Genomic DNA, 26,265 nt, shown 5'->3' on the forward strand with positions numbered 1-26,265 from the left:
TTCCTTAAAATATAAAAAAATTCTGTAAAACAAACACTCAATTTTATGTAATTAAAATTAATAATATATAAATTATATTATAATTAGAATTTATAATAAATAAATTTATATAATTTTATTTTTATATTATAGATTAAAATGTATAATTTGAAAAGTGGAATTTTCTCTCTCTTCACTTTCTGAATTAAATATTCTTAATATTTTATATATATAACATTCTTAATGTTTTTCTCTTCTCTTATTGGAAAGTATACACACCATCTTACAATAAAATATATAACCTTATTTTTTTGGGTCACCAACTAATAACCTTATTAATACGTTCTCTAAATACTTAATTCACTACTATATTTCAACTCTTAAGAATATTTTAATAGAAAAAATATTGTCATAATAATCAATAATTTGGATAAGTAATAATTTTCTTAAAAACAATGCATATCTCCTTGAAAGACAACATAAAGCAGAGCATCTGCCATCTAAGTATATCATTACAATTGCCCATATTACCTGTTTACACGAATCAGGTAAAAAAAAAAAAACTAGATAATTATAAAATATAATGAAAGACATTTAAGTAATTTCAAATTATGAATATTCATAAAATATAGATACCTTGCTATCCACCCTCATCGTGTTAAAAATTCAATCCGTAACGGATTTCACCTAAGGGTACTAGTAGTTTTCTTGTCATCGCTATATGTGGACCTACTACACCAAGCACGAGCTATACATATTAAATGCTTCATCTACCCAAAATTTGATAAATGAGGGTTACAGCTATAGCTCGTACAATTTACTATTTCCAGTCTTGAAGAATGTTGACACACTTTTTTAATATTGACTTTGCACCTTCGTTCTTCTCTATCTCGTACTGATGAAGCAGCTCGTCCTTGAATCCTTCATTGATGGTGCCAACTGAAGGGACGTCCATGGCAAGGTTCATGACTTCCAGAAGACATTCTGAAGCTGAAACATGAACCTGATTTTGGGCACAAGAAATGCAGAATATGAAATAAAATTATCAGCAACCAATTAGATTACTGAAAGAATCACCACTTGTTAAAGATGAACACGCAAAGAAAAAGTTTGCAAGTCCAGTCCCTAAATTTTGGCACTTCTGTCAGTTTTGTTCGTTAGATTTTGAAATTTAAAGTATTCCCTAAAAATTTTATTTTGCTTCAGTTTTATTCCCAAGTCCACTTTTGCTAGATATGGCAACCAAATGTAATGTGTGTAGTAATTTCTTAACACTTAGTATTTGTTGCATTTAGTATTAAAGATTGGGTGAAACTAAAATAGATTACTGGGCTTTTATTCGCCCGTCTGGACCACTCCAACCTTGTAAGTTCTATATGAGAAAAAGAAAGACACTCGTTTGCATACAAACTGATGGCAAATATATTAGTACATATACAAACAGAACAAATTTTTGGAACATGTTTCAGTAAACATTTCATAAATTACGTTTAACAAATATTTAAAGGAATGCAATGAAAATATGCATGATTCCCGGTTTAAATTGCATTTCTGACTAATGGCATTATAATCAATTGTGTTGTCTATTGAAGTCAACTAATGTGCCTAGCGTTCAGATATAGGATTTTACAAACTTAAAAATTAATACCAAACAAATGCTGATTACCTTTCGGGGTTTTTGACTTATGTAAGGCAGGAGAATCTAACTGATGAATAATGTTCAACCAAACAAGACAGTGATATGGAGTTATAGGGTTGGTTTGGTGTTTGCAAAGAACAGGGGGAAGGAAGAGGTTGTGAATTCAAATCCCTCCCACTAACATTGTAACAAAATTAATAACTAACATTTGTCAATAAAAAAAAAAAAACAAGACAGCAACGTACCTGGGCAATCTTTATTGTGCTTATGCAATGTAGTATTTTTGGTGACAGAGAATGAAATATCTGAAGAAAATAAAGTTGATTTTAGATCATTCAAGAAATGAAGTTATTAGAAGTCCAACTGAAAGTAAGCCTCCATTACCTCCTGAACAAAGGAAGTTGCTCCAGCAAGTTCGTTACTTCCCTGGGAGTCCTTCACAACATTTTGAAGCCTTGAGCAAAGTTCTCTGATGGATACAAAGGCTGTAGTTTTGACTGCACAAAGATTGCTTTCTTAATTAAGAATAATAGAAAAAAAGGAAGGGACTTTGAAAAATGAAAAATGAGCCATAAAGAATACCAGTCCATTTATGTTCAGGTAACAAGAATGCTGTATACATGTGTGCTAAGCCCTTTTGCTTTTCAAGAATATCATTTATATGTGCCACATGGATACAAGAGGTTAAACAGTCAACTATTTTGTTATGTGGAACAGAAATCTCTTCAACACTGTTCAACTCTGCAAAAAAAAAAAAAAGTGAATGTCAAAATGCTTGTAGTCAGTAGCACTGAGCAGCTCCTACAGGAATCAATGTAACAAGGAAAGAACAAATTATTCAAGTGGCTGGCTATTTGAAATAGCCATTGAATAGTAACACACAAGGAGAATCATCCATTTCATTAAGTCCCTAGATACTAAGGTCATGTTTGGTTTGAGAAAACGTTTTCTATTTTCAATTTGTTTTCTATTTTCAAAAGTTCACATAGAAAATGCTTCACTTTGTGTCCTATTTTCATTGATGGAACTTGTTCTCCAACACTACTTACATACAGTATCTATTAGAAATGGAATAGGTTTAACTCAATCCCAAAAGTTAATTTAAGGGGAGAGGATTGCTCAATTCTGGCTTCTAGCCATATTCCTAACCAATGTGGGACATTTTAACAATATCAGGGCCCTTAGCATGAGAAACTTCACCTCAAAAACTGCATTAAATGTTTCATTGGTGGCCATACAGTCTCATATGAGGAAGAAAAACTGTTGCAAGATATAAATAAGATCCAGAATTTGTCATAACCTGATCCAGCAGCGTCACTGGCCAAAGGTGCTTGCCCGGACTTTAGGGGCTCTGAATTGCATAGATCAAACAACAAGGGAAAAACCATATTAAAGAACTCTGGATTCCCCAAGGCTTTTATAACCTGGATACATAAAAAAAATAAACTCATTAGAGTCCAATACTTATTTGGGACGTTACTATTCTGCAGTCTTATAGAATTAGATAGTTCCTAATACTTTTGGTCCATAACTTGTTATAGATTAAATTGCCACTTTTCTCCCTTTTTTATTATAATTTATCTTTTGCTTGAATTTTTTATGACACTCTCAACAACCAGTACAAGCAGGCTCAACCTTGCGAAGCTACTTATACAAGAGGTAAAGTAAACCTGAAGGGGTCTTATATCTCAATTCTAAATAACTTTTGCCGATTTCTAGTACAGGCAAATTTCTTTCATACATTGACTCATTCTTTTCTCTAGACAGTTCTACAAAAAATAGGCCATTATCAATTCATTTCATTACTGATTAACATTAACAATGAATTATCACGTTAGTTAGATGTCAAAAAAATTTATCATATTACACAACATACAATAACATACATCCTTCACCTGTCACAATGGAGATGGAGTTGGTTTTCAAAAAAGCAAGAATGCTAGTTGGTTTTCAATTGAATACTTACCCTAAGGGAGAAAACTTTCCCAAAATTACTAACCAGCACCCACTATAAATTACTAACCTGTTCGAGAGAGGAAAGTGCTGCTTCACGATACTTTTTCCCCTTTCTGGTGCATGCAGATGATACCAAATTCAGAATGGCAATGGAAGATGAGGAACCTTGAGTCAAAATTGCTTTATGGCAGGATGTACATAGAGCACCTACTGCTAGCAATAGCATCTCTTTACCCTGCCATATGTAATAAGAAAAAACAAGTACATGAAACTTGAGCAATTTGTCTATGATTGATTTTTCATAATAATTTTTCCTGCCACATGTAAAAAACTTGAAGTAGCACTATTCTCAACCAAAGCAAAATTCATTACTTTACCTCCCATAGGCGACCAGGAATTTCCTTCATGAGAGACTGAAGCAAAACCTCATGGTGAGAAGAAAGAGATTCACCCAAAACTTCACTAAGCCTGCATATAGCCTCGGCAGACTGCACGCAAAACAGCAGAAAATAAGCAAACATTTATACACAAATCATGAAATCACCGAGCTTCTATAAGGCTATATCAAAATAATATAAAATGAAGAAAAGAAGGCAAGACTAACTTTTCTTTTACTTGCCCATGATGATGATGACATGCCCTCACAAATAAGTGAAACAATTTCTCCCAAGTACAAGTGGAGAGTGATTCGTTCCCCACTTGTGTATTCTTCCCATAGTTCCTCAAATAGGCTGGAGACATTTTTATCATCTTCAAATCTGCATGACATTTTTTAGTCCATGTGAAATAAGAAATACTTTCATTATTTAATACGAAGTTCTTAGTTTGTTATACAAGCATCATTCAATAAACACAGTTTACCTTAAGTAAGTACCTTTAAAATTCAGAATCAAATGCCTAAAACAATATACATAATTTTCCACCATTAAATATAAAATCCATTATTGGCCCCCACCTAAGAGCTTAAGCTTTTAGCAAGTGTGGGTCCTTGAGGCTGATGTGAACATTCTTCGAATTAAATTATAATTATAGAGACAAGATGTCTTTGCCCTGTGCTTTTTCCATGAACTAAGCCAAAGATCTTTCACATGAGGGGGATGTGTGAGAAATATAAAACTAGTCCCATCCCTCCACCTAACTTTAAGAGTTGGTCAATGAAAATAACTGAAAGAACTTGGTGTTCTCCATACTAATAATTTACTAAAGCAAAGGATACTATAACCAGACTAAATGGAAAAAAACATGTTTTCTTTTGTCAGCAAAAAATTATATAAATTAATGAAAGGTACCAGAAGTACCCAAATAGCAAAATGTGATTACATAAATTTCTCAGTAGTCACCAAGATTAGATGTTATTTCGGCAAAATGTAATTACTAAACATGGTAATGGTACTCAGAACCTCTAAAGTGACCTAGAGTTGGATATTTGCAAAATACATTCTTAAGATTCTTCTTTTTAAATTTTAATGGAGCATGAAATAATTTCTGAAACTGATGAGAATGCAACAGTAAAGAGAATAGTGCATCTTTTGAATTGTTACAAGAGAAATTATAGGAAAAACAAAAGAACGAAACAAATCCTCCAAATTCCACAATATAACAGACAAATAAAGTTGTTACATAAGCATCATAATGAACTCCAAGAAGACCACATCTACTTAAATGTAAAAGGAATCACCCAATGTTCACAAAGAACAATAAAAGAGTTCTAACAGATCATAGTAGAAGATATTTTGAAAAAGAGAAACTTTAGAAAGAAGAGAAAATGATTATTGGCCACTGAACTTTGAGTTACAACTTACAACTCAGTATTTATAGGCTTAGATAGTTATGACTAGCTAACTCAACATAAAACTAACTCCTAACTAATTCCTAACTAACTGATTTAACTGAGAGTGCAGTTGAATACTGCAACTCTCTGTACAATACTCTAATAAACAACAAACAAATCATTCTAAAGGATAGTGACTGGCAGCCAATGGCAAAAGCTTCTGCTTAAATTTATGATTTTGGCTTGATATAATATCTAAATATTGGATTTTTATAAAATATCCACATAATAAATGACATTAGAAAAAATGAGAATGTTCATGACCTTGAAAGGAAAACAACTGGAATGATAACAGCATGATATCCACCAACAACATCTGCTGCCATGGATGAATAGCTCTTCAAGAGAAATGCACATGCAATTTGAGAATTCTTGTCACCAGCATGCAAAGCTGTAGTATCTTCAATAAGTTTTTGTGCTTGAGAGGCTGGTATATACTTTAAGACTTTTGCACAGGCACTTGCAAAGGCACGTTTTGCAGCAGTACTTCTTTCCTCCTTAACAACTGGAAACAACAATCTCACCAACATATTTGCATATGGCTTGATGTCAACACCAACACTTTCAAGCAACAAGGTAATGAAATTGGCAACACCAACCCTGCACAAGCACAGAAAGCATAACTAATTATAGGGAAGAATATTCCCAAAAAGAAGGAAGAGGAAAAGCAAAGGAATGTAATTTTTTTTATCAAAACAAGAAAGCTGGAGCATCAGCATGATAAGGATGACAATATATTAATACAGAAAACACTGTGAACATCAACCATCTATTGATCGTCACAAATCCTACATGCTTTTTCTACTAAACTCGCCCTATTTGAACCAACATAAGCTCCTTAAATTTTCAAGGGAAAATGAAATAACAAAAGGACTCAAGACAGTTCAAGCAAGAAGACAATGCAAAAGAAAATGCATGAAATGTGATAATAAGTTAATAAAAGACCTAGTGTTAAGGCCCACTCCAGATCGCACTAAATGAGCAAGCCGTGGGATCAATGTGTTCAATGATTCTGCATCAACAACTTTTATGCATGAATCCAAAGTCTCCCACATAGGAGAGCCTTTGGCTATGGAAATTCTCAAACTTTCAAGCTTTTCTGACTGTATTCCAACATTTGCCGCATGAAGCTGATAAAAAGAAAAACATAAAAAGTTAACATATGAATAAACAAGAATTAATGGTGAATTTGTGCAAGAATTGAATATATCATTCAACCAAACCTCGACATAATTGAGTGATTGATCTTCTAGGCTTGATAAACTTTCAAGCATGCAGCACACTAAATCAGACATATGTGGACGAATTGCAGTTCCAGCATGCTAAAAGGAGACACACTCAGATTTAACAGCAGAATAACAGCAATAAGTTATAGTTTACTTCCATAATAATCAATCATTAATCTCAATCAGATAAACAAAGTCAAAGACAAACCAGAAATTTCATGACGTATAAACTAAATAACTATAACAAAAAGAGACAACAAACACATCCAAAACTGTGAATGCTATTTAAACTTTGTAATGTATTATATTTGCAGATTAGCGCTAATCATGCTTACCAGGAAATAAATTCTACAAACAGTTGGTATTTTAATTAGTTATTTTATTTTTGGGAAAGAAGTTTGAAAAATATAAGTACAAGAGAATAGGATAAGCTTTACTCCTTAAACAATTAAACAAAGAATATAGTGCCAAAAAACAAAACATCAGTAAGTGATGGACCTCCCATCTCTCTAAGTGTCGAAAAAAATCACACCTGAAAAATCATTGGAATAATGCACAAAGAAAATGTTAGGAATTAGGAAGTAGGAACACAAGCAAACCAGCTTACCTTAGTGACGCGGGATAGAAGAATATCAGTTTGTTAGTAGTGCTTTTAAGTTTCACTAAATGCCAAAGTTTGTTAGTAGTGGCATAGTTTGTTAGTAGTGGTCTTAGCTGTTAGTAGTGCCACTTGCTCGCTGTATTTGAATTCTGTTAGTGGTAATGCGTGAATGTAATAGCCTATATAAGGATGCAACAATAAGGCAATAGGGAGAGGAATTTGAGTCAGAATGCATTAGTGTAGAAGGAGGCCCCTTGTCCTTGAAACAAGGCTCACAAGGTCCTTTACTCCTAACAGAAAATATATACATCCCATGATAATAAAAAACAACAAACAAAAGGAAAGATAATAAAACACTAGAGCCAAGAAAACATATACATCCCTACAAAGTTCAATAAGATTTGAACTACAAACAACTCTTGAGATGTGAATACACAAATATTTACAATCCGGAGGCAGAAAGATAAGAGAAAAACAAAAGGAAAATGAGTGTATGACACAAGTTGAAAAGGTACGGCCTAGCAAGACATTCCTAACCTTTGTAAGCTTCATAACAACTGCAATTGATGCCTTGCGAACACTATCAACTTTACTTAGTATACCTTCTGCAAGCAAAAAAGGCAAAACAATATCCATTGCTTTGTGCGCATCTGACATATCAGTTAGAGAGACATCGCAGAGCCTTGTTGTCAAGGAAGTTACAGCACGGCATAATTTTTCACCAGAAATTCTAACAGTTTCCTTTATGTCATCCATTACACGAAATGTTCCAGACCATAATCTCTTTAAATGCTTCCCAACCTGTGGGTGGTGCAAGATGATACAAAAACACACATACAAGAATAAATACATGCTGATATGCTCCACAGCTCCAGATATATCAAAATCAACAAGTGCTCAGGTTCTAGTATATCATTAACATTGCCAGTTTTTTTTTTCACTTTTTAACTCTCCTTTCAGCCTTATATGGTCTTTCTGTTGTAAATACATTTTATGCAAATCAGATTTTATTAGCACACATAAGATACACAACTGACTCTGCTTAATGTTTCAAGCATAAGCAACAATTAGATTGCAACTAAAAAGAGGAATATTGACTAACTGGTTTCTTTAAAGGAAATTTCATAGAAAAGGAATACAACGAGAACAAAAATCCTCCTAGATCAAACAATACCTACCAAACAGAATTGTTCATCAAATATAAATAGCTCTCTAATCCCTCTTCAAATCAACACTTGAAAGCCCCCTAAATAAACTTATAAACCATATTTTGACACCGACATAAAGCTGTAAACAACTCTCAACAAAAATGGAAAGGAAGAAACAGAAGGCCAGAACTGGCACTACTCTTCTCCTTTGACAAACATCACAAACCCACAACAATAATAATGCTAAAATTTTGCTCCAATTTTTACAGATAGTGCCTCACCATAACAGTGACTTGGGTTTTTGTTGCTACATGTAATTAGTTAATTACTATAATTTTGAGGATTTCTTTTCTAAAATAGAATTGATCATTGACAACTCTAAGTATGCTTATTTATACTCAAGAAAAACAAAAGAAATGTTAATGACCTCATGAAACTTTCGTCCTTGAATAATGTCTGTAAGGGCAAGACATGATGCCTCACGTGACCGCCAAAGCCTGGATCCACATTGTACTAGTAAATCATCAATGATGAGATCTAAATTTTCATCGATGGTTTTCTTTGAATCATCCACAAGTGACTTCCATATATGTATCATTGCATCCTAAACAGAAAAAAAAATGCAATAATCAAATGAAATAAGTGTCTGAAAATAAGAATTCATATACTCATAGGATATCATGCATAACATTGCTTTCTAATGAAAGAGGAATTGTTTATCGAAAAAGGCAAAAAAAAAAATACAAACTGCACATTATTGTTTTGAAAGTTAAAAAAGAAAAATCTTCCATGGAACACAATAGAGAACCAAACCACAAATTTTATGCGGCAATACTACATTTTGATGTTTGAGATTTGACAGCGGCATGAATTATATAGTACTATAATACTATTATGTTCTATCATAGATCAAAACTGGGTAAAAAGTTTTTCTGGGTTAAACTGGAAATGCTATTGGTAAGAATTAGATTCAATACCAGGCTTACCAGATTATAAATGAAAATGGGAAGCAAAAGATAATAAAGTTTCATTTTTTAATGTTTTGACTTTCAACTGAACCCATAAAGAACTGGAGAAGCAATGCAAATGCTATTGTACTTGAGTGCATCCATTCCTTTTCTGTTTTGTATTGGAACAAAGCAAGGTTAAACCGTTAAAGAAACTTGGGGTAGGGGAAGCTGTTATTCTCTACCACTGATTTTCTGGCAGTGATGGCACTTACCTGCACATTTTTGTCAGGATCATACTGGTAGCGTACAAGCCTTGGAATTAAAGAACGTAAGTATGGCTTAAGAACAACCCCTGCTTGTTTTGCTATTTTAGAGAAGCCAAAAGCAGCACCCCTCTTTGAATTCAGAGAAGCTTGATAGTTTGCTAAATCCATGAACTTATAAATTAAGTCCGGTTGTCCCATCTCATTTGCTAAGTTACACAACTCCTTGTAAGTGTTCAGTTTCCCTCCACTAGCACTTTCCCCAAGAGCTCCATCCGTAAATACTTCAGTGTCTTCAACAAGCTGCACAACAAAACTTCAGGAATGTAATTTTAAACAACAAAATTAAAGAGAGCAAATAATAATAAACCATCAAGCCTTATCCCACAAAAAACATTTTTTTAAAATAATACGACTATACTAACAACTTACTTTGATGGCTCTTTTCCGTTTCCCTGACCCAGTCAAGGTATTTACAAGTGCATTCACCAAATTCTTTTTCATAGATTCATCACCAATGTCATACACAATACTCATGCCCTGAGAAGCCAACTCTTGTGTGAGTTCATTTTGCTCACCAAGAAGGTGAGAAAAAGCTTCCTGCATTTACATGATAATTGTAAATCAAATATTTCAAGTTACAGGATTCTGCTACAAAATAGATAGTGTCAAGAACATCATATAAAACAAATGGGTCAATGGTGTTTCTGTTCCCTGAAAAATTGACATCTTTGGTTTTAGTCCCCAACTTTTAAAACCATAAGTTTTCATTCCCTAACTAAAGTTTGGGTATTTAAAAAAATATAGAGACAAAAACTTATGGTTTTAAAAGTTGGGAATTAAACCAAAGGTGACCATTTTTCTGAGACTAAAAACACCATTAACCCAAAATAAATTATAAGAATACCCAGGTAACCAGGTTACAAGACAAATTTTGTGGTTTCACAACAAGAAAAGCTCCATCATATCAATTACAACAACAATTTAGAATATTAACATGGAAGAACCTCAGCCCAGCAAACAACCTTGACCAAGCACTCCTGCTTGGGCACCAAAGGTTATAAACTGAAATCCAGATAAACACACACTCCCACCATCATAATAAAATTCAGAAAGGACTCATACGAACACCTTTAACAATATTCAACAAGTTTAAACAAAGCCAAAGTTGTTTTCTTAATGCAAAACCTGAATTTCTGGAAGCATTTGCTGAATAGTAGGATGATTGCTGCAGTACTTTATAAGTGATACTAGCCAAACAGTTCCAGCACATCTCTCTTCTTTCCTGCTACTATACAAAAGAACATCAAAGAGCTTTTTGGTAATTGCATCTCTCACAGCAGCATGATAATCTCCACTATATTCACTTTGTTCATTAGTACTCTGCTTAGATACTGAAGAGGTCAAATCTCCCATCAAAAAATTTGAAGCCATTGACAGCGAAGTATAGTTAGTTTTCAGAATTATGTCAGCATTGAAAGGAACACCACCCCACAAAAAAGAAAGGGCCTCCCCAGCAGCGAAGAGAATATCCTCAACCTGAAATTTCAGTTAGATAAATGTGACAATTTTTAGTCGCTGCAACTTATAATGAAAAAAGATTAACATTAATGGACATTTTAGCCAAAAAGAAAACGAAAAAAAAAAAAAACTTCAAACTCTTTTTAATCAAGATCAAGGCATCCCAAAAACCAAAATCTAGCTTTTCCACAACATAAAAAGCAAAGAAGGAAAAAAAAAAAGTTGGAGCAAAAAATTGAAACAGGAGACAAAACACAAAAGAACATCAAAGTAAACATCAATCCAACATGAGTCACACTGCTAATAAGCAAATCATATAAAAGATGAGGGAGAAGCTGAATTACCTTAGATCGACAGAGACTGAAAATCAAATTTAGGGCCATATCTAGCTCAGTAGACGATGTTTCTTTTACACATATATGTCCAATAGATATAACAATCTTCTGTATTGCTTTAATGTCATCACCCGAGAGAAGCTTGCTCAATTTATCAGATAACATTATCAGAATTCCATCTGCAGAATTAATCAGACACCTTTATAATAGCTCAACAAATAGCTCAATTCTAGGTCCAAATCCATACAACTACATCAGCTTATTAGACTTGAGTTTACCTGAATTAGAATCATCAAGTGGAGGTAATGAAATACGTAGTCCAATATGACCTAGTGCTTGCATTGCAGCAGCAGCCAGTGCAGAAGTTTCAGAATTAACCACATCAACCAGGCATCTAAGTGTATCCTGGAGAAATATTTCTGGCATCTGCGAAGATCATTTATATACACAAAATTCAAACATATTTATAGAAGCAATGACATGATTATACCAAACAATTAAGATTCCAGTTTCATCTGATCAAAGTATATTTCAGAAAAGGCATTTGCTCAAAGATCAAAATCACAAACCACAATTACACATGACTCAAAGGTCAGACTGATAAAACTAGCATTTTATGCAAAAGGTGTGTAAAACCATAAAAGTATAAAATCCTAAAGCCTCTTGATCCCAGCTAAAGCTTGTTTATACTTTATAGTGTTCTAATCCATTTACTAATTTAAAAAATGCAGTAAAAGTATACTTACAGGTGTTGTAGACAAATAATTTGCAGTTACATATCCTATTGCACAAAGAGCTCCATGCTGAGTCTCAAACCTATCAATAAATTAATTCAACACGAGCATATATAAAACAGGTAAAAAGCGGAAATTCTCATAAACTGACCTAAGAAATTACAGTTCCACCAGTATACAAACCTTGATTTGTGTGATTGGCTGAATAAGGAAGTCAATTCAGACATAACATCAGGGATGGGAAGAGCAGAAGACACAATACCAAGTATGCGTGCAATGGATTCACGAGTGTCCCAATCCACATGACTTAATAGTTGCTTAAGCCATGAAACTTTTAGGGCAAAATGTGATGCTACCACCTATAACAATATATGTGTCAGAAGGAACACAATCATGAAAGTAATCAAAGAACTCTTACAACTGACCTCTGGCATATGTGATCCAATTATAAGCAATGCCTTGGAAGCATTGGCATGCAACTCAACAGAGCCTTCAAATGACATAGAATGCTCGAGAACCAAACAGAATGTCTTCACTGATGAAATAAATTCAGATGATCCTTCTAAGGATTTGTTCTGCTCCAACTCAGACTCAAAGCACTTCAATAAAAATTTAATCATGGCCACATATGTATTTGAAGGAAAAAGAAGGTTCTGTTCTCTAGTTTCACTGGACTCCAACAACTTTGGCTGTTGCCGAAGAATGTAATCCAGCATCATACCCAGTTTGGGATACTTAAGACCAACAATTTCACTTCCACTTTTAAGAAGACAAAGACCTTCAAGTGCCATTTCTCTGTTTCAAACCAGAAAACAAAACCTAATATGATTTATAAGACTTCAAGTTATAAAAACATCAACACTTAATTACAAAAGAAACCTAAATAAATTATAAAGCTAAAATTACAACTCAGTTTTTATATGTTATAACTCAAAAAAAAAAGTTCAAAAATCATCAACATGGAACAAAAGTAACTATTTATAGCAACAAAAAACACATTACATGAATCAGTCTCTGATTATTAAAAAAGCCATACCATCTGAGGACATGACAAATTCAAGAAAGATGGTTATTAAAATTTAACACATTTACAAGACAAAATAGTCTTTAAAAACTAGAACTATGCATGCCACATACGTTTTAATGTGCATATTATGATGTTCTGTACATGCTTTATAGAAATTATGACATTTGATTTGACAAGAGGCTCAAACAGTTATTTGAAGCAATATTGAAAGAAATATGTAATAAAGGGTTCATTATCTAATTGCACCTCCTTTGGAAAACAATTTTGGAAAATTATCCAAAAGCTTTTAATGAAGGGCATGCATACTAAATAGACCTGGAGAGCTTTTTTTTTCCTCTTTTGTTGATAAAATAAGAAAATCAGTTGGGAGGATAAGGGATCTTTTCCAAAGAAAAAGGAAAACACAAAAAACAAAGAAAAACACCAAGCAAAGCTACACATTTGCTCAAAATATCTGTAAGAGAAATCCCTTTAAGAAGACTACATGCTTTAACTCATCATAGCATGTCAGTTCATTGCTAAAGGAATTTGTAAAATACCTGATATCTAATTTAGCATCTGATGCTCCAAGCATACAAATAAAACGACTTGGACAATGTTGAAGATCAAACAAAGATGTTGCCCATCTTACAGCACAAAATCGTACTTCACTTTCCTCCTGTCATCACCATGCAGCATGTTACTATTCAAACCATATGTCCTTTAAATTTAAATTAGATAAAAAAAGGATATTACTACAGGGAAATAAGAAATAAAAGGAAAATCAATTGTTTGGAGGGGGAAAAAATAACAAAATAAAGCTAAAAATCGCAATAAAATAATTATAATAGTAACAATTTCAGAAGATTTGGTTATAGCAAAGATGCCAAAAAGCTATGAGGTGTTCTGAGGCAGCAGTTCTTTGGTGTATTTGGTAGGAGAGAAATGCAAGAATCTTCTATTGAGTTCATTTGGCATCCTGTATATTGGAGTATGTTATTGTACAACTGTGAAAACAGTTCTGTAAACTAATTGTAAGGGCTGTTAGCTTTTGCTAACAGCACCCATCTAGTGATAAACAGATGTAGTATGATGGTAAGGGCAGTTAGCTGTGACTAACTGCACCTCATTAGGATACAATGCTATATTCTGTTAGTTTCTGTTAGAGTTAGTTAGAATAAGTTAGTGTTAGAGTCTGTTAGAATCTGTTTTCTGTTAGGATAACAGAACAGAGGTCTATATATACCTCTGTATGTAACTCACTGTAACTATCTTTTCAGATCAATAAAAATCAGCTTCACTGTTCTACAGTTTTCTCTCTTTTCTCTCCTTTCTCTCCCTCAGTTTATTCAAGTTTTTCTAGCTTCTTAAAGGGCATGTTTCCATAAACTTCTCCAAAAGCACTTCTAAGAGAAGAAAAATGAAATGAGCTTCTTCATAAGCTAAAATTAGTTTATGCATAAGTCAATAGTCAATTTGTAGAAGCTGTCTCATATTAAGTAAGAAAATCTGAGTAAAATTGCTTGATGGGCATACACACTCAGCCTAGGGATATATATACAGATACAGAATAATACATAGGAAAAATAAATAGAAGAAGCAATTTACAACAAAGAATAATTAGGCTAATAATTCTAACTTCGTTCTCTAAGTTACAATAAATCTAGGCAACTTGGAAAGTGGAATAGGCTTGTTATTTATGTAACTAAGTAACTTCCAACATAACAGGAACAAAATCGAATACAACTATGCCATGAACTTGCTTGGCAAGGTAATATATCTGCATACAGTCTCCTAGATATGAGGGGAAAGTCAACATGTTTTGTCATACCACTTGAGAATTCTTTAGCAGAAGCATCTCCAAATCTTGTAACACGGCTAATGGGGCTCCCTGATACACAAGACAGTTAAGTACTTCAGTCAATAAAAAATGTGCAATAGAAAAGAGGGTCAAATCCTAAATCAACCAAAAGTCCAAAAAAGAGCATGATCTGAAGTTTGCAAACAGAGTCACTATTATTTTTAACCACCTAAAGTCCTAAAGTTTGAGAGAATTTCAAAGTTATGACATGAAGTTGGTGAAAGAGTTAAAAGATATAGCCCTTAAAATAAAAGGAGTCTCAAGAAAATTGTGTTTCTACCCTCTAATTTTATGAAATAAAAGAATTCAACTCAACCAACATCACACCAATGCAACCATAAATTTACTATATAGCTTTCCTAATTTGAATAAATGACATAATTTTTTCAAGTAATATGTTTCATACCTCCTTGAACTAGTGCAAGAGACAATAGGGAAATATCAATATGTTGAAATGATTATTGTTAGTATTATTTAATTATATTTGGCTAAAGAAGACTCTGTTAGAAGGAAAGAAAACAATTATAAGGACAAGGAATCCATTCAGATCAAAACTAAAAGCAAAAACAATGCCTAAAACTAGGGGTGATCATGAGTCAATTTGGTTTAGGTTTTGTCTTCTCGAACCAAAACTGAATTGCTTCAAGGATTTCAGGTCAAGTCAGTTCAGATTGTTACCATTTTCCAGTCCCAACCTGAATTGATCCGACATGGCTAACTTCGGGTCACAAACCAAATCAGTTCTCAGGTTACCCCATCAGAAAACATTAAATTAGAAAATTGGGGAAATGAAAGAGACAGTCACAGATTCACAGAACAGTCACAAATCGGAAAATAAATAAACAGAATTTGCATCGACTGCATTGTATTCCATCAGTGTAAGGAATTTCCATGGATGGAGTCAACTGACAACTGGTATTGAAAGAAACAAAGAAAGAAAAGAAACAAACAGCAGCATGTTGGGAGATCTGAAGATGGAACCGTCAGCAAGTCTTTGAACTATGTAGCCTTCAAACTTGCCAACCTTCTGATTCTTGTCGTCAATGGTGGTAGCGGATTGGTTGGGAAGATTAGGGATGGGGCATGCGGGATCGACCATGTTTGAGTCTGATGACATTGTCCCTAGTTTGGAGTTGAGGAATCGAAGCAAGGTTTGCTAACCGCCGTGGGCTGTTTATCGCCGAAGAAGGAAATGTCAAGGTTTGCTTCTGCTGTTAGGGCACGCAACGAAGTGAAACAAAATACGAAAACACTCATTCACTGACTCACTGTCTCGTACTAAATAAAATAAACATGTACAATGAGCAATGCATCTCAATTTACTTTCCTTACATCTTTGAATTTCATGAAAATGGAGGGTATAATTTTGAGGCATGGAAAATAGGGGAAGCAATTGTATACTTTTTACTTGTCAAAATATCTATATGTCACGATATGATGTATCTTGTATATGCAAGTGACGTAAACATAACTGTGTGACTAAACTTGACAAACTAGTTTCACTTTCACATCAGATAGTCATATACTCAATACATTTTCCATGACTGAGAATAGTAATGAAAAATAGATTTACACAAGTAGCAGAAAGAGGTACGTACTTTGTATGCTGAAGCAAGAGATATAGTTGCCTCTTGAACAACAAATCGAAGAGACTGGGATTCATCTTTCAAGGCATGAAAAAGACGGGCAGCAATGTCAATCTTTTCCCTGGAAGAACAGGGAGCAGCTAAATTAGTAACTACTTAATAGAACTCAAAGGACCTAACTCATGAAAAGAAATTCTCTTTTATTAAAAAGAATTATTTGTTACCTGAAAAAAGGGAAATACATGAAATAAAATAAAATAAAAAGCAATAGCAAACCACCCTAAAACAATGCAAATTTAAAAGGGATAAAAAAAGAATTAACTAGAGAGCTATCCAATCCATTTTTGAAACCATAGAAGAAACATCTCTAAAGAAAACATTTACAGACAGTCCCAAGGAAACAAAGAAGACAACTCTATCTCATAATGTAATACACACAGATCAGGAGAAAGAGCCTTTTGACGCCTACAAGTCTACAACAGTGAGAATTATTAATTCTATAGTGTATGTGTATCACTGTTCAAACAAGAGAGTTCACAATTGCATTACAGAAAGATCTAATGATAACTTATGAATAGTTAGATTTTGAAACATAAATTGAAAGAATGAAATAACAAGCTATGGAGGAACTAAGTTACCAAACTGGATGGATAACTACACCCCTCAACCATTATAATTTTTCCTAAAACTTTAAGCATTTACCCAATGCTTTTATTTAAAATCCAATGAGCTAACAGGGAGAAGTTGCTTTCACATCCCACACATTTTTACACTCCATCAAATTCCAACTCACTTTCTCTAGAAAGCTTCTTCTTTCTTCTTTTGTTTCATCTGAGAAAAGCTTCCCCTACAATATATCACCCAAACTCTTCTCTTTCACTCTTTGTATTTTCTCTATCGAAATTCAGTGTTTTAATTTCTTCCTAATACCCATTATTCTACATTCCCGCAAAATGGGGTTCACAGTTTAGTTTGAATCATTCTTTCAATTTTACATGTTTTCCTCTTCTCTTGTAAAGTAATTTGTATATTTTCTTCAGTTCTCAAAGTAGTGTAGGCTTGGTATGTGACTCAATCAATAGAACACTGTTGAAGGTAAGTTTGACAAAGAAAACAAGAAAATAGTTTTTTTTGGCTAAACTTGTTTTTCATGTTTTATTTTAGTACATTAAATGGCACAATTGCCAATCTCCTTTGAAGGCACAAGGACTATCAGCCACATTGTTAACCTTCCTAAAAATATATTATAAATTGTTCATTACTTTATTTCAAGTGTTCTGCACCATTCAGCACTTTAAAACATATTTTTGGTCCCATGAGAAATAAAGAGATTGGAACCTGAAGAGGAGAGGCATGCGCTGTGCAATTAATCCAATTGCCTGAAATGCATAAGTTTTGACCTCCCGAGCACTGGCATCTGAGTCAATACTTAAAATTAAATGTGAAATAAACTAATTTTATTCAAATAACATTAAAAAGAACTTTCAAGTCTTTAGCAAACCTGCTTCTGAACTTGGATGGTTGTCGAGGGATTTCATAATTCCACTCAAAATAACAGGACCCATTAACTTAAGCTGATCAATTTTTGCCTGCACTTCCAGTTACAGATATTAAAGATGCTGAGGAAACAATAAGTTATACTACTTCAGTAAAAAACAAAAAATCATAGTAAAATGTGCAACTTCCAAAGTATCATAATACGAGACAAAGGAGGACATGACATCATTTGCAATGCATCTTACACTCTTACTAGGTATATGTGGTAGTTGATCTTTAAGTCAATTAATCACATAGAGGTGGCATTCTTAAACAAAATAATTCAATCAAAAGAAAAACAAAGATTTAAAGTTAGGATAAGACCTTTTATATCTTGGTGAAGTTAACATTCATGTACAAATATGCCTTTAAAAAAAAAAAGTTCATTTACAATATTTTAACAAGAATATATAGGTCATGAACCAACAATCTCAAATCCCACCTAATGCAAGAGCCTTGGGCTTAAAACATGAACAGCGCACCTGCTCTACCCTATGCTAAAATTTAACTTTAATTTAGAAGAACAGGGACAACAAGGCTTGAACTCTAGACCACAAGGTCATAGGAGCTCCAATACCAAGGCACGAATCAACAATCCCAAAAAGTTTAAACTGTTGGGCGAAAGCATATAAATGGTTTTTATGTCTAGCAACATTATCCATTTTACCTCTGGTATGAAACCATAAAAATTTAACCCACAATGTGTATATATAACTACATACATAATTGAGCCAATAGTTCATTGCAAATTTCAAGCAGCATTTTCAACTGAACCACTTCTAAAAAAATTATCTTTTAGTAGACTTTATATTCATTGAAACTGAATCATTTTTAAAGAAGGAAGGACAAACACTTCAAAACAATATTAATGTCCATGTGTTGTGTCAGACACATATTTGTACAACTTTTTCTTTTATTTTTTAAACTCTCACACTAATAAAGATGAAAATACCATAGTTATTAGATAAATTGTATCATTTTATTATACCTACAATGACTTCTACAATTATGCATGCTTATTTTCAAAACATCAATTCTCTTTTTTGATTTAAGATTTGGATCATTTTATGTTAATTTTACATAAATTTTATACTTTGCATTACATAACCGTAGCATGTTCTATGATTTTAAAATGTTATATCCCTATGCCAGTGTGATATATCCATGTCCTGTGTTGAAACCATAGTTTCTAGTTTCTAAACAATTACTAGGCCAAGAGACTTTTATTCTATGGGTAAAATTTATGACAAAAAACAAACGCCAAGAAATATTGCACTTACATGCTTAAATACCCAAACAGTGAATTCCATTCCTAATTGCTTCAACCTTGATGTGGTACCGTTCCCTATTAAATTCAAGAATATGACAAATCAAAGATAAAAACTGAAAAACAAAATAGAACAGTAGAAAAAAAGACAGCAAAATAAAACCTGCACAGACAACCCAATTATTGATCCACACATGTTCGTGTGTGTCTCATATTTTGATATTTTGATAATGAAATAAGAACTTTGTTTAGAACAAAGGAAAATTGCAATTTCTAAACCTATATGAAAGAGAAGAAACTTTGTTACTATGAAAGAAGCATTATAAGCAATAAAATAAAATGCCTATTTGTTATTAGAATTTACAAAGGAAGATTGCATCGTCTATAATTGGTACAAAGTTATAACTTATAATCCATTTTCTCCTTCAGTGTTCATTCCATGATTTAGTTAAGGGTATACCATTGTTGAAGATTAGAGAAATTGGGGGCTTCATTAGCATGATTTATGATTTATGTTTGCACAGGATCATTGAATAGATTGTTTAAATCAAAGAAAAAATATTATCACAAAAGAAATATTATCTCATCACTTTTTTTATTTCTATCTTTAAGGGTTTGCCCATTCTCGTTTTCTATATCTTGATTATCTTCTCCTTTCTGGTAATAGAGTCTATTTCCACAAACTAACAAAAATAGAAAAAAAAAAAAATCAAACAACCTCAAATAAAACTATAAAGTAATACAAGTTGTAAGATTATATATCATATACAAAAATCATAGACACAGTAGGCCAAGCCATGAAATTGTTAATACAAATGGACAAGTCCCATAACTATAGTGCACGTGTCATGGATGAATATAAAATCTTAACTACATTGGCCAATTCTTAAGCAACAAAATGGCCTACAAGTTTTGACTTTTGAAGAGGGTGAAAAAATATCAGAAAATATAAGCTCAAAATCATTAAATAAAAGAATATTATACTACCATAAATGCAACCAAAAATGCACTGCAAGGTGGATGGGAAATTGTTCGCTGCTGCAATAGATCTGCAGAATATAGACATTAATTTTGCCTTTAAAGCAGGACTCCCGGGACTAACTCTTGATTCTGAATCAACATGTTCAACTCCAACAGTACCTACATTCAACGTCAATAATGTATAAATATTGAAGAGAAAACAGAGAAATATATAAAAGTCAAATTGGGTTTTAGACATAATAGGGCAGAAAACTGAATACACTTTCAAGATATAGCAAGAGATCTCTGAAAATAGAAAATGAAAGTCACGCAAAATGGACATAAAAAAAACACTAAATGTCTAGTATTGCTATCAAAAACATAAACACACCACAATAGGCTATGACCTGGGAGAAAAAAACCACTAATACCATAAAAATCATAATGATGTCATCCTCTAGATTTATTATTTGCATAGTAGATTAAAAAATAGGAAACAAATGTAGTGGAGTACAATCTCTAGATAATTTTAAAAAATCATAACCATGAACAAAAGCAGTTACCTTTTGTCCCATTTTATCTCTCCACATTTTCAGAAAGACTTGTTAGCACACAAAAAGAGGATTGAAAGTGATGTGACTCCTCATATAGTGTATGTTAAATACCAACTCTCCTAATAGCTTAAGTTGTTAGGTGGACAACAAAGAATTAGAACAGTCTTATATATTTTACACCTTCATGCAAGAGCATAAACAATGCATAGGCCCTTTAGCCTTTCTTATGAAAAATGGGAGCAGCAAGTAATAGAGCATTGAAGATCACCGAGAGGGCACAGTTCAAACTTCAAACATGAAGGATGAGCACAAAAAGTTGCCCAGAAGACACATGACATTAATTAATTGAAATGTGAAAAATAGTAGGAAGTTAGGAACAACCTCATTTGAATCAATTATACTCTTGAGCACACAAATATTAAAAGTTAATTTATGTAAGAATCATGCAGGCTCAAATCTAAGATTCAGGTAAAACTTTCACATATTTGCATATGATCATGAACAAAATTAAGAAAAAATCAATTGGCAAAAACACATTTCTGTATATGTTAACAAAATCATTAATAACATACCATTAAATAGCAAAAATAGTCTGTTGATCAGATTTAAATCATCTAAATTAGCACCATTGGCCTTCTTCTTTAGAAGCTCCTCGCCTCTCTTAATAACAGGCTCTTCACTTTAGTTAATTGATCAAGCAACAGATGTGATCATCCACAGATGAAACACCAAAAAGTTATAAAATCAGTAAGTTAATAAGAAAGTGTTAAAAATGATTTGAGCAACACGGGAACTAAACCATACCAATCTACAGAGGCAGCAATATATAAAGGATAAACAAGCTCAGGAGCAAGCTCCATAGCTTGAATGACATTCAAAATACCCAACTGCACCAACAAAGAACAAAATAAGACAGATTAAGTAGCTTTCTGAGTAAATGCAAGATTGGACATGATTGTATGTGTTCAAACATGGAAATCAGACATGATTGTATGCATTTAAACATGGAAATACTGACATGTTAACTAGTGTATTCAAATGAAAATTTGGAAAGGTCATATGGGTCAGAATAGAATAGTTAATCTCTAGTCTCTGTCGGTTACGGGTCAGAGTAAAATAGTTGATCTCTAGTCTCTGTCGGTTGCAGTAATTAATGGTTGCCTGGTTGGTTATCAAAACAACTATACTAGCTTAGCATGTCCGTTATGAAAGTTAGCTCCAGCTGTCATTTATTTGTATTACAACCATCTAGTATTATGACTTGTATATAAATACCATATAACCGTATAGTCAGAACAACACAATAATATCAGGTTCTAATTCTCTCTGAATATTTTATTTCTCTTCCTGCATTTTCTTTTTTCTATCAATCTTCAAATTCTATGGGAAAAAAGTAAATAGCATATCATATTGAGATGAGGGATTCTTGAATTAGAAAGTGTTTCTTCTGACAAGAGAAGAAATGTGAAAGAAAATAGATAGCAGTAGTAGAGGGAGTTATCAGTTTTTAGAACTAAAGAAACAACATCAACAATATATATTATTCGACCTTCGCATGGCAAGATAATATTAAAACCATTACATGATTAACTTACCTTTCTTAGTAAAATTTCATTACTTTGCAATTGTTGTTTCCCCGTAACACGATTGACTTGAGCTACTGAAAGCCCAGGAGGGAATCCACCACTGCAACAGAACAAAATCTATAATAGAGTTCTAAAGAGAGAGAGACAATCTGAGATAAAATCTTTGTGAAAATAAAACTGAGTTTTCACTTTTCTATTCTTATCTTACATACGGATTCAGAGTATTCTGATTCATGTATGCAATATTTAACATTGTTCAACAAACTTCTAACTCACTGACAGTTACAGCAACTACCAATTAACATTCCACCAGAACCCTAACAGATTAACTGACTTACGAACATTCTAGATTGCAATTTACAATGAAGAGCAACTAGTAACAGGAACATGCGCATAAACAGAGGCACATACTATATACTCTATCAAACTGCCATTTGAGTGAAATAGGAATTTAACAGACTAACTATGTTAGAACAAATTAAAATATCATAAGCTCCGTTTAGCATAAATCCTGTTCCATACTTTTGAGAGACCCGCTGGTACAATATTGTATGAAGACAAAACTCAATAAACAGCTCCCTATCTTGAGAATTGTTCACTTTTCCATACTTTGCAGAAACTTCATCACCAATTTGACCAGAGTGGCACTCACCAATTACCTAGAAGGAAGCAGAAATCCATAAGTAGTCATATCCTGAAGATTTATAACTGAGGGTGATCTTTGCTATTCAATAGGATAGTGAAAGGAAAAACAAAAGAACAACTAAGATATACACAATGAAAATAGACCAAGAAATTTCCTTTTAAAAAAGGATGCTGGACAGAAGCCCATGGATTCAAGAAATCCAAGTGCTCTTAGTGTTAGTAGTGGACCCTTCTTCCATTCAAAAAATCTTTTTTTTTCAATTCCCAAGCAAAAAAACTTAGAACTTCCCACTAATTTTTCCATTTTATATCCTTCCCAATTCACTTGAAAGAAATATCTCCAAAACTGAAGCCTTACTTGGCTAGAATAAGGAGAAAAAGGGTCCCAATGCACTGAACAATTAATATTACCAACTCAAAAACCGTGTACCAATGCTGAAAATGATCAATGAAAAGTCTTCTATGACTGTACTTTTAAGTTATAACAGTGACAATGGAAGATTTGGTCAAAGTTAAATAGTGTATGTTGATACCTTAACAATGATTCTAAGGATAATTTCCTGGTGTTGAAGTGGAAGTTTTGAGATGTTCACCAAGAGATCAGGTGCCAGATCTTCCTTTTCCTATTCAAAATGCATGGTGCATCAGATAGTCTCTACAATAAGCATTCAATAGCAGAAAACAAATTTCTTCAAAGAGTCCCAAACCAATCGATTTATCTATTTATCCGACAACGAAACCTAATTTACTTTTGAAAATTTAGCCAACTGCTGAGAAAAGAATTATCAGCATCAAAATTGACTTTAAAGCCACAAAATAATAATAACAAACAGGCACTAAGATATAAAGAACGAGAAGAGACCTTTGCATTAACACGCTGAAAAGCCATCTCTATATACACAATGCAGAAATTCCTTATGATAGGGACAGCAGCAGATTCCGAATACAATTTCCACAAGTCAGACAAAGGTAGACCAATTTGAGGCTGGAGCTTCACTCTCTTGTTCACGTGACTCAAAATCTCAAGCACCTGTCAGAAACACAAGTCAACAATCATGAAAAATTTGCCAAATCGCTTCACAAAATTACATCAAAGAGGATGAAATAGACCGTGCAAAACAGTTGTACATGTACGCAAACTCAAGTGTAACACAATCTTACTATGCCAAACCAAAGTTACTCAGTAAACACTAAACAGCAATAGTTTCTATCGGTTCATTAAGCAACCACAACAACAGAAAGGAGTTATTTCGTCTGGCCAATAATGTTTGCATCAAAACACAACGAATTTCCGCATTCGCACAGTTTGATGATAAATTTGCATCAAAGAGTACATGCAGGCAAACTCTTCGTTATTATTATTAGAAGCGCAACACAATCTTACTATGCAAAAGCAAAATTAATTTCACTAAACAGCGACAGTTTCAACCGATTCACACAGCAACCGCAACAGCAGATAAGAGATATTTTCAATTTTCATGTAACCAATTACATATGCATAACCAAAACACGACGAATTTACGCATTGAGAATTTGATTCGGAAACGGAAGGTGAGGTAGATGACCTTGTTGCGAACGGCGACGGATTGCGAGGAGAGGGAGGAGATGCAGAGAGGGAGAAGCTTGGAGAGCAGCGGCTCCAGCTTGGAATCGTCGCAGAGAGCCAAACGAGTCAGCATCCGATCCAGCATTTCTTCTACCTCCGAGTCGGACTTCGCCAACGACGATGACGATGATTCCGCCATTTTTATTTTCTCTGTGATACCTCTCTTCACCACCAAACTCAAAACTCTTAAATATGAATTAGGAATAGTGGCTACTTGCGCTCTACGACTGCTTTGGACTAGGACTAGTCTCTATTCTCTACCTCTTCTTCAAGTCACGCCTAGGCCCAATTCAGGACAGAATTCCAACTTAGCCAATCTCAATACAAGATTACAAGTGATATTGAGACCTTCTCTACCCAAAAAAAAAAAACTATTTTTTTAATAAAAAATCTCTCAAAAGCACTAATGATTTATATGCCATCAATTTGTTTAGATTTATTTGTTGAAATAAGCATTTATTTTAATAAAATAAATAATTTTCTATTTTTTAGTATGTTTATCTAAATTGTTGATCCTTAAAAAAAACAATTTTTTTGTTTATTTTAAGAAGTAAATTCTATTCACTTCTTAAAAAAAATGCTTATATAAAAAATATTTATTTTAAAGTTGATTTTTTAAGTTTAAATAAATTCACCCTAATAGGCCTTTATTTGCGTTTATAATCTATAAACTCTAGGGTTTGTTTTATTTTGGGGTTGAATATGTATTTGGAAACTATTTTTTTTTCAAATTTTATTTTTAATCCTTAAACAACAAAATTTACTCATTTTAATTTCTTTGAACAACATTTTTTTGTCCTTGACGACAAGTATGACTAAGCTTTTGTTTGGTAAAGTAGAATTAAATGAAATGGAATTGAGAATAAATATTTGAATTGAAGTGGTAGTGAAGTTGTGAGACTCACTAATTTTAAAAAAAATTCCTTCAATTTCATGTTTCCAAAAGAAAGGTAAGAACAAAGATATAACAATGATAATAACCACTACATAAATTATTATGTCATCAATTAGTTTAGCATGATATTTACTTTTATATCTCTCAATAATTTTTATAGGTCTCAATCCTCTCATCTTTTTATGAATTCAACTTTAGTATTTTATCAATCTTGGTTCTTAACCATTTTTTGTCATTCCTTTTAGTTGTGTTCATAAAGTATAACCTTTGAGTGAATGAGTGATTATGTGAGACATATGGACTAGTAATATAGATAACTAGTTTAATCTAACAATCACATTACTAAATGTTGCTAGTTTGAGACATTTTTTAGCAATGATAAGATACAACAAGTTTATTAATGCAGTAAGCAAAATCAACAACCCTCAATACACAAAATCAACAATTCATTAAAGCATAGTTTAAAATTCAAATTGATAACTTGTGATAAGAAAAATCACAAATCACTAAACTATGAATCAAAACCCAAACACAAAAATTAGAGAACCTCAATCTCAAAACTTTTTCAAACCCCAATCCT

General features: G+C 33.0%; 1 protein-coding gene across 2 annotated transcripts; it reads right to left on the minus strand.

Moving 5' to 3' along the window:
• Positions 1–578: 578 nt before the first annotated feature.
• Positions 579–25,075, minus strand: LOC100795917 (proteasome adapter and scaffold protein ECM29). Of its 2 annotated transcripts, XM_006595715.4 has the most exons (35): positions 24,750–25,074; positions 24,047–24,214; positions 23,718–23,807; positions 23,062–23,198; positions 22,549–22,639; positions 21,758–21,840; positions 21,526–21,632; positions 20,427–20,579; positions 19,453–19,517; positions 18,138–18,225; positions 17,975–18,053; positions 16,649–16,757; positions 15,021–15,080; positions 13,750–13,868; positions 12,609–12,978; positions 12,367–12,542; positions 12,196–12,265; positions 11,728–11,875; positions 11,459–11,628; positions 10,782–11,132; positions 10,026–10,193; positions 9,603–9,896; positions 8,808–8,984; positions 7,770–8,033; positions 6,629–6,727; positions 6,351–6,535; positions 5,670–6,005; positions 4,179–4,332; positions 3,952–4,062; positions 3,642–3,809; positions 2,919–3,042; positions 2,201–2,359; positions 2,003–2,115; positions 1,864–1,923; positions 579–982 (listed from the first exon to the last, which is right to left on the minus strand). In XM_006595715.4, exons 1-35 carry the CDS (start codon positions 24,927–24,929, stop codon positions 800–802), a joined length of 5,409 nt encoding a protein of 1,802 aa, XP_006595778.3. In that variant the 5' UTR covers positions 24,930–25,074; the 3' UTR covers positions 579–799. The 2 variants fall into 2 exon arrangements, with proteins under 2 accessions (XP_006595778.3, XP_025981228.2); XM_026125443.2 differs by having other exon boundaries at positions 6,351–6,727; positions 24,750–25,075.
• Between the last annotated feature and the right edge of the window lie 1,190 nt (positions 25,076–26,265).

Source organism: Glycine max, chromosome 14 (assembly GCF_000004515.6).
Source record: "Glycine max cultivar Williams 82 chromosome 14, Glycine_max_v4.0, whole genome shotgun sequence".
Lineage (NCBI taxonomy): Eukaryota > Viridiplantae > Streptophyta > Magnoliopsida > Fabales > Fabaceae > Glycine > Glycine max.